Consider the following 12,778-nt stretch of genomic DNA (forward strand, 5'->3'; position numbering starts at 1 on the left):
TCTTAGCTTTCGTTTCTTGAAATGTAAAATGAGGGAATTAAATAGGTTAGTTTGCTTTCTATTTAAAAATTTTAAAGTTTAAACAATTATTCTCAGATAACACTATTCTCTAGGGGGTTCAAATTGCTTTAATGAGAGAACACTGCATTTATAAAATGCCATAAAATTTAAAAGCACTTTCATACCTACCCAACAACACTGTGGGATACCTATTAGTATCGTCATCACTGAGTAGTTCATTAAACAAACGTTCAGAGAAGAAAAGAGGGAAATCAGTTAACTAAAAAAAAAAAAAAAAAAATGACTCCCGGAACCCAGGTATGTTGATCATTGGTCCTCATTGGTTTCTAATCTTATATTCTGTCATTGCAAAAAGCTACATATTACTACATTTAGCATTGATTATTTTAAGTGTGGTATAAAAAACAACATTGGACATAAACTCAGATTTAGATAATTTGTGATCTCAATCACTCTCCTCACCAGTAAAAGCCAGTCAGTAACACCTATCTTTTGGGCTACTGTTAGACTAGGCACAAAATGGGAACAAGCCTAATACCATGTTTGTGAAAACTAAGGCTGACAAAATTGCACTGAATGCAGTCCTCAGTGGAAAGTGGCTGGTATCTGTAGGATTACCAACTCATGTAAAACTGCCACCACTTACACAGACCTGCTTCAACTTCAGAAGGCTTCCTGCCTACTTCTAAACCTACATTCTAAGTTATCAAGTTCCTCAAAGGACTAGAGCAAAGCAAGAGTTGCTATAATTGTCTCTCATAATACTTGACAATTTTTGTTCACAGAAGCAGCTTTTTCAGGAAATTTAAGTAGTATATTGTTCCTATAAAAGCATCACGCAGTGCACTAGATCATGGATGTCTGGATTCAATTCCTAACTGCCACTAAATGATTTGGTACAAGGCACTCGACTTTTCTTGGTCTGTTTCCTCAGGTGTAAATGTGGTATCTGGTTTAGATAACACCTAAAAAAAATTTTTTTTTTGAGTCACCACTATAATTCAAGGCTATATAAAATGCAACTAACATCTGAAGAAACAAGCATAAATTTAACTATTAGCAGTTATCAATCCTTCCATAAGTCAAATAAGGCTGATGTCAACCTTTAATTCAGTCTTGTGAACAGAACAACCTCTCAACCTCTACATTAAAACATGCATCCTGTTGCCACTTGCCACCAGAAGCTTTAGATTTGTGTTTCTCCACTCAAGAGTAGCCAGAAGACAATGGTCAATTAAAATTAAGTCCACATAAGAACTGATGCTTAACATAAAAGTATCTGATCCACACTCCTAATTAGCAGCAGGCTGCCAGGATGGGAATGGAAGTGGGTGAGGGGGGACTAACTTGGTTTGACAGCATAATGTTAATACATCCTAAAATATTAACATTAAAAGCTAGATTCTCATGTCCCAGTATAACTTACTGTGAAACCTTCCCATGTGGGTCTCCAAGTTTTAGCACCTGAATTTCCTCTTCTGCGTAATGAGGTAATTACTCTTTGTCTATGTTGGTATAAAATTATACAATTAAAGAAACTGTATCCGAGTTCAGCACAGTTGCATCTTACCTTATCTTACCTGAAGGAGGTTCTCAAGTCATCTCTTAAATATTGTGTAGTTCAAAATTATCACTGAGAAACCGTTAAATCACCAGGGCTTAGGCTGCCGGAAGCTCAAAGACCAAAAATTAATTTATTTTATTCTCTTCACATTTGTGCTAGGGCCTCCCTTTCTCTGGGACAACGATCGCCAAGGTTTTTTGTTTATTGTTTTTTGATATTTTTGGGGTTTTTTTGCCAAGGTCTATTTTAAAAGAGGCAGTTCAGAACACTAGGTAAATACGGCAATTTATCTCTTTTTATAAGTAGTCGCATTAGCATAGTTAAACATTCAGAGAATGCTACTTGCAGAAAGTGGAGTGGCCCATTAATCCGTCACCATTAACCAAAGAAGAAGAGAAGAAGAAGAAGAAGAAGAAGAAGAAGAAGAAGAAGAAGAAGAAGAAGAAAAAGCAAGAAACCATCACAACTTTGGAAGAGCAACTGGGGGTTAATCTGTTCAGCGCTCTCATTATATATCTACTATCTCACAAAAGTCATTTCACTTGTGAATTTCAGAAAAAAGTAAGTAAACATATGGTACCTGGCCAGAGTACTAATTCCAGTCATAAGCAAACATTTTAGGGGCACACAATTTCACAGCCCGGGGCGATCTAATTGCATCAGAGAGGGCCAAATATACAGGTCTGCTCATGGCCACAAACGAAGTTGTCAGAACGCATGACATGCAGGCATAGCTACACACCGTGCACGTCACACTTCCTCAGGCGCTGGGTCACCCCTAGGGGGGAAAGATAGCTACATTTTTTTCATGAGAAATCCTACACACATAAGCAAGCTTCAGACCCCGGCATCTGGACGAGGGTCACCTCAGAGGTGCGGCTAGTTACAGGGCTCCTCCATGTGCCAAAAACCCAAAAACTTCTGAGAGCAGAAATGGCCAAATTGAAAAGTGCAGAGAAGCTGCAACGTGTGGGAGACCCGTGCCACGGGGAGGCTCCAGACCACTCAAGAGAAGGGGCGATACTTCTCGGCAGTCGGGAGGCTAATGCCCAGCAGGCGAGCACTTTAGACTGCCGCCCTCTTTCATTACCTGACGGACGTCATGGCTTCACCTTCCTGCCCCACGCACCAGCGCTCGCGTCCGAAGCTCTGTGTCCGCACCGGCGGCAGCGGCGGCAGCAGCAGCAGCAGCAGCAGCAGCAGCAGCAGCAGCAGCAGCAGCAGGTACCACGGCAACTGCTCCTCTGCTCCGGCACTCGGCGACCGGGAGCGCGTCCTCACACACCCCGCACGCCGGCGGCCCCAGCCGAGACGGCCCCACGCGCTGATTGGCCGCGCCGGGAGGAGGCGGGCACTCCGCCCACGGCCGGTGGCCGGAGATGAGCCGGGGGCGCCTCCGGCCAAGGCGAGCCGCCCGCGCCGTCTCGTGCCGGCTGCCTGGCCCACTGGCTAGCCGAGGGGCTAGTGGGAACGGTGGCCATCTTGAGTCTTGGTAACAGCGTTCCCCCTATACCCGGTTTATGGGGCATGAGGTTGGGTGCCCGCCTCAAAAATGGCCGCCCGAAACTGGCAACTGGTTTGTCAGTCACATGGCCACGCTCTACCTCCACAAGCTCAGGTCGCTTTAACAAGACTTGGGACAGGGACGCTGTCAGGGCAATCTTCGGGGATGGGATTTAACAGCCTGGAAAAAACCCATGTGCAGAAAAAAAGCAGCAACCTCCTGGGAAACCTCAGCCCGGGGAAAATCGAATGCGTGGCAACCCGAATGTGTGGCAACACAGCATGATGTGTTAAATTCGAATTTGCAGCCTTTTAGAATCATTTGCTGAGTCCAGCTGTCCCCAAACGTTCTCGGACTTCAGAAACACTTAGAACAACTTATTTAATATAGAAGTTTCCAGGGCCCACTTTAAACTTTGTGCATCAGAATCTAGAAGGGTGGAGTCCAGATACTAGTATTTTTAGCAAGTCGCAGGTAATCCAGGTACATATATAGTTATAAAGCCTCTGGGTCAAATTAACCTACTCATACTATACTGCTTGCCACACTTAACTGTCGGATTACCACAATTTTCTGAAAAGTATGCAGAGCTCTGAAGCAAGCAACTAATGCCACGAGGCGGGGGGGGGGGGGGGGGCCGGGCGGGAATTGGAAGGACCCTAACTCGGGGCCCTAACCTTACAATTTAGTGGGGCTAAAGGGTTAAGAAACTGATTCTGAACCACTAATAAAAGGTAAATTTCAACTGCGGTAAGGATCGGAGGGAGTAATATCAATACAGGCTTTATGACCTAAATAGCATTTTTTTATTCCCTCTTTATTCTCTGTAAAGTAATATTTATATTAACTCATTACAGCCTCCAGTGGCATTCACTACTGACCATACAGGGTGTGATCAATGCCATAGGTCTGAAATCAGTTATATTAGAAACACAACCCAACATGTGATACTGAAATGTGCCTAATGTATCCGAAAGAACTGAATTTTTAATTTTATTTAATTTTAATTAGTTTAAATTTTAAAAGCAGAGCAATGTCAAATATTTTCCATTAAACACAATTTTGTTTTCATTGGACTACATTTCACTTTTTAACTGTTGAAAATTTAGCACCCAAATCACGACACTGTAAATATAAAATACATACCAAATTTTTCAAGACTTGGTACAAAAAAATATATTAAATATTTCAGTAATAATTTTTATACTGATTGCATGTTGCATTAATATTTTGCTTTACTGAGTTAAAATATATTAAGATTAATACCACCTGTTTCTTTTCACGTTCTTAACGTGGCAACTAGAAAACTTAAAATTATATGCATCTTGCATTATATTTCTACTGGACGTTGATATTCTAAGTTAGACTTCCTTCTTCTCTTACCTATCATTGCCCCTCTGACAGAATAATTATGTTCACAAAATGAAATTAGTAGGCAGACCAGTTTATTCAGATCTGTGGTTCCTTGGTAACCATCTAAAACATCAAATATTTCAAAAGACTTCAAGGTTCATTCAAAAATGCTTTTTTAAAGCATTGTTCTCTTTAATTTGGGAAATGCATATCCAGAATGAACCCATGGACTATAAATCTGGTGCGTTCAGTCCAGGACTAAAGGCTGTTAAAACCAGAACTATGCTTGGCTGATTCAGACTTTGACCAAATGTCCACAAGCAGAACAAATCAATTGTTCCTCTGGATTAAACAAGATCTGAATCAAAGAGGCAAAAGAATAGCAATTTGAAGTGGAAAATGTTGATAGCCCACATGAAATAAGTTAAATCAGGAATAATCCTTAGAAAGGATTTCAAAACCTCAATGTAATTTTTATATGGGATGTAGTATAGTGCTACTTTATTATGCATACACATCACTTGACAGATCTTATTAAAATAAAGAGTTTGACTCAATAGGTCTTGTGGCCAACATTTTGCCAGTTCTTTATGCATTCAGATTTCATCAAGTGCTTGTGGTCTGTGGGCCATGTTAAGTAGTAAGGTTGTAAAGGTAGCAAGACAGGCAAGATTTGGAGCCCCTGCTTGACTTCCTACTAGCTGCATGACCTTGGACTGGTTCTTAACCTATCGGTCCCTCAGTTTACCCACTCATGTTTTTCAGGGCATTGTGAAAATTAAAACTTAATTCTAGTAAAGTATCTATTAGAGTCCTTGGCACATGGGTAAGTACTACTTTGTTATAATCACACTGGTTAAAATTACATCTCTGGGAAGCATTATATGAAAGCTAACATGAACTTAGCCCTGTGAAAAACAAAATGCACTTTTCCTCATGCCTAAAATACTCAGTGATTCCCGCTCTTGATTTTTAACAATAAAGTTTTTTAAAATATTAATTTTCTTAAGCTTCTAGATTCGAAATTTTACTTAACAAAAATATACTAAATTGTGTGCCATTAAGGAAAGATAAGGGTCTGTACTATCCAAATCTTTTTTTTTTTTTTCAACGTTTATTTATTTTTGGGACAGAGAGAGACAGAGCATGAACGGGGGAGGGGCAGAGAGAGAGGGAGACACAGAATCGGAAACAGGCTCCAGGCTCTGAGCCATCAGCCCAGAGCCTGACGCGGGGCTCGAACTCACGGACCGCGAGATCGTGACCTGGCTGAAGTCGGACGCTTAACCGACTGCGCCACCCAGGCGCCCCCGTACTATCCAAATCTTTAACCAAAGTAAAGCTACATCACATTCTCATCTAACAATCAAAACTTTAAATGTTTTTTACTCATAATCAGTCTACACAACTTTCAAAAAATTTCTTTTAAAACATATTTTAGGTACCAGTTCATTTCAGCAGGTATAGGCATGAAAATGTTATTTCAGCAAACAGGGCTCCTGTGTGATTGAGTCAATAAGATAGGGACAAAAGTAAAGACAAGTTTTTCCAGGCAAAAGCAGAAGTTCTCTTTATTCTTTCTCTCCTAGGCCTTTCTTTCACTCTTTTTCTAATCTTTCCCTACCCTCCCTTCCACCCAACCTTTCCGATCTCCCCCGCCCCCATCTCTCCCCCCATCTCCCCACATCCCCCGGCACCGCCCCACACACACACTTCACATGCAGCTACTGAGTAACTATTATTTAAACTTCTTTGATTAATTTTTTTTTTAAGTAGGCTTCAAGCCCAGCATGCAGCCCAATGCAGGGCTTGAACTCACAACCCTGAGATGGAGACCCTAGATGAGATCAAGAGTCAGATACTTAGCTGACTGAGCCACCCAGGTGCCCCCTGATCAATTTTTTAAGTAACTTATTTCAACTGAATTCTTTTCACTTTAGGGGAAAAAATGGCCAACTGAAATTTCTAACCTTCACTAACCTTACAATTTAAATTGTTGCATCAATAAATAAATAGTTGCATCAAGATAAGTGGGTCAGAATAGTTTGCTCTTGGAAAGATAGGTAAGTAAATACTCTATTTTATTTAACCATGTGGTTAGTCAGCCACTGTAAAAGCAAATAGACAACTAACTCCAAACAGCTAAGTGTCTTTGGGTAGCATAAACAAATACAGTATGTAGACCCACCATCCGAAATTTTTTCAACAAATGCTTCAAACCTCAAAATAATAGCAAAGTTCTCATCAAACACAACCAGTTTGTTGTTAAGGGTGCAATAAAACAAGCACTTTCATACATTGTTAGTGGGAGTATAAATTAATACATTTCTAGAAAGCTTTTTGGCAGTATGTGTCACCAATTCCTTTTTTAGGCAACTATCATAAATAAAATAGAACAATGTGAACAAAGATTTGTACACCCAGTTATTCATTTCAGCATTAATAGAAAAAAATTTATGATATTCTAAATAACAAAAAATAGGGTAATGATTAAATAAATTACAGAAGAATGTTATAGAGCTATTGCAAAATGTTTTCAGACACTTTTAAAATTTATTTGAGAGACAGAAAGAATGTGTGTGTGCACACCCTTAAGTGAAACAGGAGCAGAGAGAGAGGAAGAGAATCCCAAGCAGGCTCCGTGCTATGAGTGCAGAGCCTGACGTGGGGCTCGAACTCACAAACCATGGAGATCGTGACCTGAGCTAAAATCAAGAGTCAGACACAACCGAATGAGCCACCAAGGCGCCCCTCACAGGCTTTTTAAGGATGTACGAAAATATTTATCATATATTAAATTAAAAAGCAAAATAAAAAAAAGGAATGTCAAATGTGATCTTGACCATGTTAAAAAAAAAAAAAATACATGCCATTATGCAAAGAAAAAAGATTGGAAAGAAATATACCAATATGTCATTATGGGTTTCTCTGGAGAGTGGGATTATGTGTAATCTTTCTTTTTCATACTGATCTGATTATAAACTTTCTATTATATATTGGTTTTACTAAAGTAAAATTTTTGTAATTATTGTTAAATTTTAATTATCTTTCTGAAATGGTTTAAAAATTCACAACTTATTCTTTCCATTTTTTAAAATGTATTTTTTAAATCACAACTCATCAAAAATACCCTTATTTTTAGAGGAACTGGGCTTATTTTATTCTCATTTTTATTCTTTAAAACAGGAATAACAAAAATGTCTGTATGATTTTCTTGGTTAATTTTAAATCTTACCTTGACAAAAGTTAAAAGCATTAATACCACTTTTAGAGTTCTACATAGCCCTTATGAGGCCAGCTATCACAACACTGAATGTGGAATGCCTTCCCTGCATATTACTTAAAAACACATCTCCTCATTTAATATAAATGAAAATGCTAATAAAGTAATATTTCTAAAACAATCTATATCCTACTCCAAAAAGAGAAAATTCTTAAGACTTTCTCCTAAAAGTAAGTAGCATGCTATAGCCTAAGTTTCAGGAGCCTGGGAAAAAAGAGATGGGAATTCTAATCCTGGACCTAACAAAAAACAGTATAACCTTGACTATCAGTTTTCTTACCCGAAACACAAGGGAGGTTGTTATAGGTGACATCTCAAATCCCTTTCAGTTTTTATTGATCAACAAACAAAAAAAGTTCACTTGTGTCTCAATACAACTTTGGTTGTTTTTTAAAGAGTTGATCAATTTAAGGCAATTTTAGTCATCTTTCATTATGGACAAGATTATTCCCAGAAACACTGCTAAATGTATTTACTCTTTTCCCCAAAAGACATTGTATAAAAGAGGCCTATTATTTTTTTTCTTTTAATGATTATCTGTAGATCATGTCACATTTCACTTTAACATTACATATTCAAACAATATAATCTTTAAATGGAACCTGATGATTTATTTCCCAGGAGAATTTGAAGAATATAATAACATTTGATTGACTGAACTTTATTTAGTAAGAATTCTTAGCAAACCTCCCTCCCAGGAACACCTACACAGTGCTTCTTTATTTCCAGTGAACTACAAATCTCTGAAACTCAAAGAAAACCTCCAATCTAAAGGTAGAGGGCAACAGTGCTACCCAATTATTTATGCTGACAAGAACACATTTTTAAATTATGCAATTGAATATCACTACCATTTCATTAAAGAAAGGGCATCTTAACATAAAAATGTATGAAACACATCACAAAATAAAGAACAGCTCTTCCCAAAGTACTGTTAGAATCTTATAAAGTATAGTTTCTATAGAATAGATTAGTCTCAGGCACCTGGGTGGCTCAGGCAGTTAAGAAACTGACTCTTGGTTTCAGCTCAGGTCGTGATCTCAGGGTTGTGAGACACAGCCCCAAGTCTGTCTGTCTGGATCTGCGCTGAGTGTGGAACCTGCTTAAGATTCTCTCTCTCGCTCTCCCCCCTGCCCCTCCCCATTCGTGCTCTATTTCTCAAAAAAACAAAAAAACAAAAAACACCAAATTTTTCTCATTTTTATTTCACTATAGATCTGGTATACGGTACTTACAAACAAGTTTTTTTTTTTTTTTTTAAGATTTTACTTTTGGGGCGCTTGAGTGGCTCAGTCAGTTAAGCGTCCAACTTCAGCTCGGGTCAGATCTCACGGTTCATGAGTTCAAGCCCCACGTCGGGCTCTGTGCTGAGCACTCAGAGCCTGGAGTCTAAGCCTGGAGTCTGCTTCTGATTCTGTGTCTCCCTCTCTCTGTCCCTCAGTCTCTCTCAAAAATAAATAAACATTTTTTTAAAAAGATTTTATTTTTAAGTAATCTCTCTGCACAACATAGGGCTTGAATTCACAACCCTGAGACCAAGAGTCCTATGCTCCACTGACTGAGCCAGCCAAGTGCCTCGGAATTATTCATTCATTAACTCAACAAATATCTACTGAGTACCTACTCAACTGCTCAAGACACTAGAAATTCAGCCACAATTAAGAACGTGAACTGCCCTTATATTCCAGTGAGGGGATATGGATGAATAATCAAACAAGTAAGAACATCAAATGATCATAAGTGCTATGCAGAGAATTAAAACCAGCAGTTCAATGTAGAGACAGGCTCCTTTAGATGGTCAGGGAAGGCTTCCAGCAGGAGAGAAATGAATGACAAGACAAAGCCAGGTGGAGGCAGGCCATTACTGATAGCAGTAAAATGATGCCTAGACCAGTGTGAAAAAAGGCAAGGGAGAGAAGAAATGTTTGTAGTCAGAGCAAGAAGCAGATCATCTTAGCTTTTATGAGCCTAAGAAGTTTTGATTTTGTTATAAGCATGACAGGAAACCACTATAATTAAGTTTTAAATAGATGAATAACATGATCTGATTTTGTTTTCAAAAATCACCCTTGGTTATTGTGTAGAGAATGGACTACAGGAGGAGTAATTAAGTTTTAAATAGATGAATAACATGATCTGATTTTGTTTTCAAAAATCACCCTTGGTTATTGTGTAGAGAATGGATTACATGAAAGCAGAAAGACCAAATTAGAAGCCTATTATAGTAATATAGATGACAAACAATAGTGGTGGACATAAAAGAAGATGGGCATTTTCAAGACAGAATGACAGGGCTTGCTGGTGGACTAGACATGAGAGACTAAGGAAAAAGAAGGAATCTAGAGCAACTCCTAGATTTTAGATCACATTGGGCAAATTTGGACTAAACTGGGTAAATGGTGCTGTTTATTGAGATACATGGAGAAAGCACAAGATAAGCTCAGAAGACTGGAGCTCTTGGAGAGGTCAGGGTTGGAGATAGAGACTTGTGAAACATATTTTTCCTTCTAGTCTTTCTTACTCCGTGGTGCCTACTGTTTTCTATTGATAGACTAAAAATAAATGTCCAGAATTGCATATGCAGTTTCATTTGAACACCACCACAAGAAACCATCCTTGGAGTCAAATGCTAGCAGCCATAGGTATATACATAAGTAGAATAAGAAGTAAAACTTCCTGAGTGCATAGTTTGTGGCAGACACCATGCTATCTATCTTTCAAGTACTATCCCATTTTGCCTCTCAAATATCAGGAGATATTTTATTATTGTCATTTTACAGATAAGAAATTGAAGCTCAAAGAGTTAAATAACTTGCCCAAAGTCACACGTTACAAAACAGAAATCAAAACTCTAGTAGTTTGACTGCAGAACTGGGGCTCATTACCACTATACACAGTGACTAGAGTAAACCCAAAAGTCTGAGACTTTTATAAATATCCAAATTTTAGAACACCACACCATGATTTCACCCACAAGATGCAGTGATTCAGTGAGTTTTCTGATTAGCTAGAGCACCATATGAAATATTTTCAGAAATTGCTTCCTTTGTTCCTATATATTCTTAAATAGATTGAGCAGCCAATGAATTGCCATTTTAATCTTTAATTTAACCAAGACTCCTAATTAAAGCCAAGAATCATTTCTTAGACCTCTTCATTTTTCAAAATTTCATTTCTGTCAAAATCACAAGAGTGGTTTTTGACAAAAACATTTTTAACCACTCTGCAAGAACTTAGGGGTACACAAGGAGTAGCAAGTGGCTAAATTTACTACCAAGCTAAGTAAATCCCCCATCCTAGACATTCAGCTGTATGAATCTAATTTAGGCCTTATTGAGGCCTTGCTTATCAAAATCTTTCAAGACTCAGAAGTTGAAAACACAAATGTTGACAAAAGGTTCCAATGTAAAAATAAATTAACTTAGATAGCCCTTAGTACATTCTTTTTCTAAGTCCTAGTCCCTACCATTTTCTTTACAACAGTAAAAATAAATGTAGTCTCAAATTGAATATGCAGTTTTATCTGAAAAATGTCCTAAGAAATAATCATTTCTATTTGGTTGTTTTATAAATAATGGAACGAGTTTCTAATGTTTTCTTTTTAAGTTTTTTTTTTAACGTTTATTTAGTTTTGAGAGAGAGAGAGAGAGAGAGAGAGAGAGAGAGAGAGAACGTGAGCATGGGAGGGGCAGAGAGAAAGGGAGACACAGAATCTGAAGCAGGCTCCAGGCTCTGAGCTGTCAGCACAGAGCCCAGCGTGGGACTCGAACTCACTAAGCGTGAGATCATGACTTGAGCTGAAGTCTAATGCTTAACTGACTGAGTCACCCAGGTGCCCCTCTAACCTTTTCTTTTATTCAACTTTTTTGTTTTCTTTACTGAAGGGGGGTGGGAAACAGAAGCAGATTTCTCACTCATTCTGGTTTCAACAAAAACATAAGAACCTCAAACTGCCTGTATGTGAAGGGAGTTATTAAATCCAAATGTAATCTTTAGGCATTGTAAGAAGGCAGCTCCTTTTGCATGCCAAACAGACATTTTAGGAAGTATTAGGTAGCAAAATTAAGACTTCACAGAAATTTTTGAACCTTAAATCATTTCTTTATTTTTAATTTTTTTAATGTTTATTTATTATTGAGAGACAGAGAGAGCGAGTGAGCAGGGGAGGGGCAGAGGGAGGAGGAGACACAGAATCTGAAGCAGGCTCCAGGCTCCAGGCTCCGAGCTGTCAGCACAGAGCCCAATGCGGGGCTCGAACTCACAAACCATGAGATCACGACCTGAGTCAAAGTCGGACACTTAACCGACTGAGCCACCTAGGCGCCCCTAAATCATTTCTCCAAAAACCTAAAATAATCAGTATTCCGTGGAAAAATAATATACATAAATTCTGAACTTTGAAACAAAAATAGACTTATAATATTTCCCAATGGGGAGGAAAAGACTATTAGAGTAATCATCTTTCAAAGGGCAATAACAGATTAAAAGCTTGGAAATATAATTCAGTCATGTTTTTCAAAATTACTCTACCATAATTGTGGCAGATTAAAAATGGCCTCAATTTCTTGGAGACAAAAGTCTATGCCCCCTCCCCTTGAATTTTACCCTAGAACTTTTTGACCAATAGGGTATATGAAGTGATGCTATAACAGATTCCAGACTAGCCTTAAGAGGACTGCCAGTTCCTGTCTTGGTCTCTTAAAGCCCTGAACTGCCAGGTAAGAAGCCCAACAAAGAGGTTGAAGAAACCACATGGAGAGGATCACAAACTACACAGAGAGGTAGAGAAGCAGGTTGAGCCAAGCTTTCCAGCCATCTTCAATGAAGTATCAAGCATGTAAGGACAAACTGAACACTCCAGACCAGACCTGTGGTCAGCTAAATACCTCCAAGTGATCCTAGTCAGTACCACATGGAGCAGAAGAGTCAACCAGTCAAACCACGTCTGAATTCCCGACCCACAAAATCATGAACTCATAAAATGGTTGTTATTTTAAGCCACTAAATTTTGGGGTAGAAAGCCACACTCACTGTGAAAAATACATTTGCATTG

The 12,778-nt window shown here is 38.6% G+C and overlaps 1 protein-coding gene across 3 annotated transcripts in view; it reads right to left on the reverse strand.

The window, feature by feature from the left end:
- ADK (adenosine kinase) overlaps nt 1-12,778 on the reverse strand; it is a 532,082-nt gene that overhangs the window by 506,562 nt on the left and 12,742 nt on the right. The window contains exon 1 of one of the 3 annotated variants that reach the window (XM_030334275.2): nt 2,676-3,018. The exons of the other annotated variants lie outside the window; for them this stretch is intronic. Coding sequence (XP_030190135.1) covers nt 2,676-2,689 — 14 coding nt within the window. The 5' untranslated portion in view covers nt 2,690-3,018. Of the gene's footprint in view, nt 1-2,675; nt 3,019-12,778 lie in introns of those variants that run through there. 3 annotated transcript variants of the gene reach the window in all.

The sequence above is a fragment of the Lynx canadensis genome, chromosome D2 (genome assembly GCF_007474595.2).
Source record: "Lynx canadensis isolate LIC74 chromosome D2, mLynCan4.pri.v2, whole genome shotgun sequence".
Lineage (NCBI taxonomy): Eukaryota > Metazoa > Chordata > Mammalia > Carnivora > Felidae > Lynx > Lynx canadensis.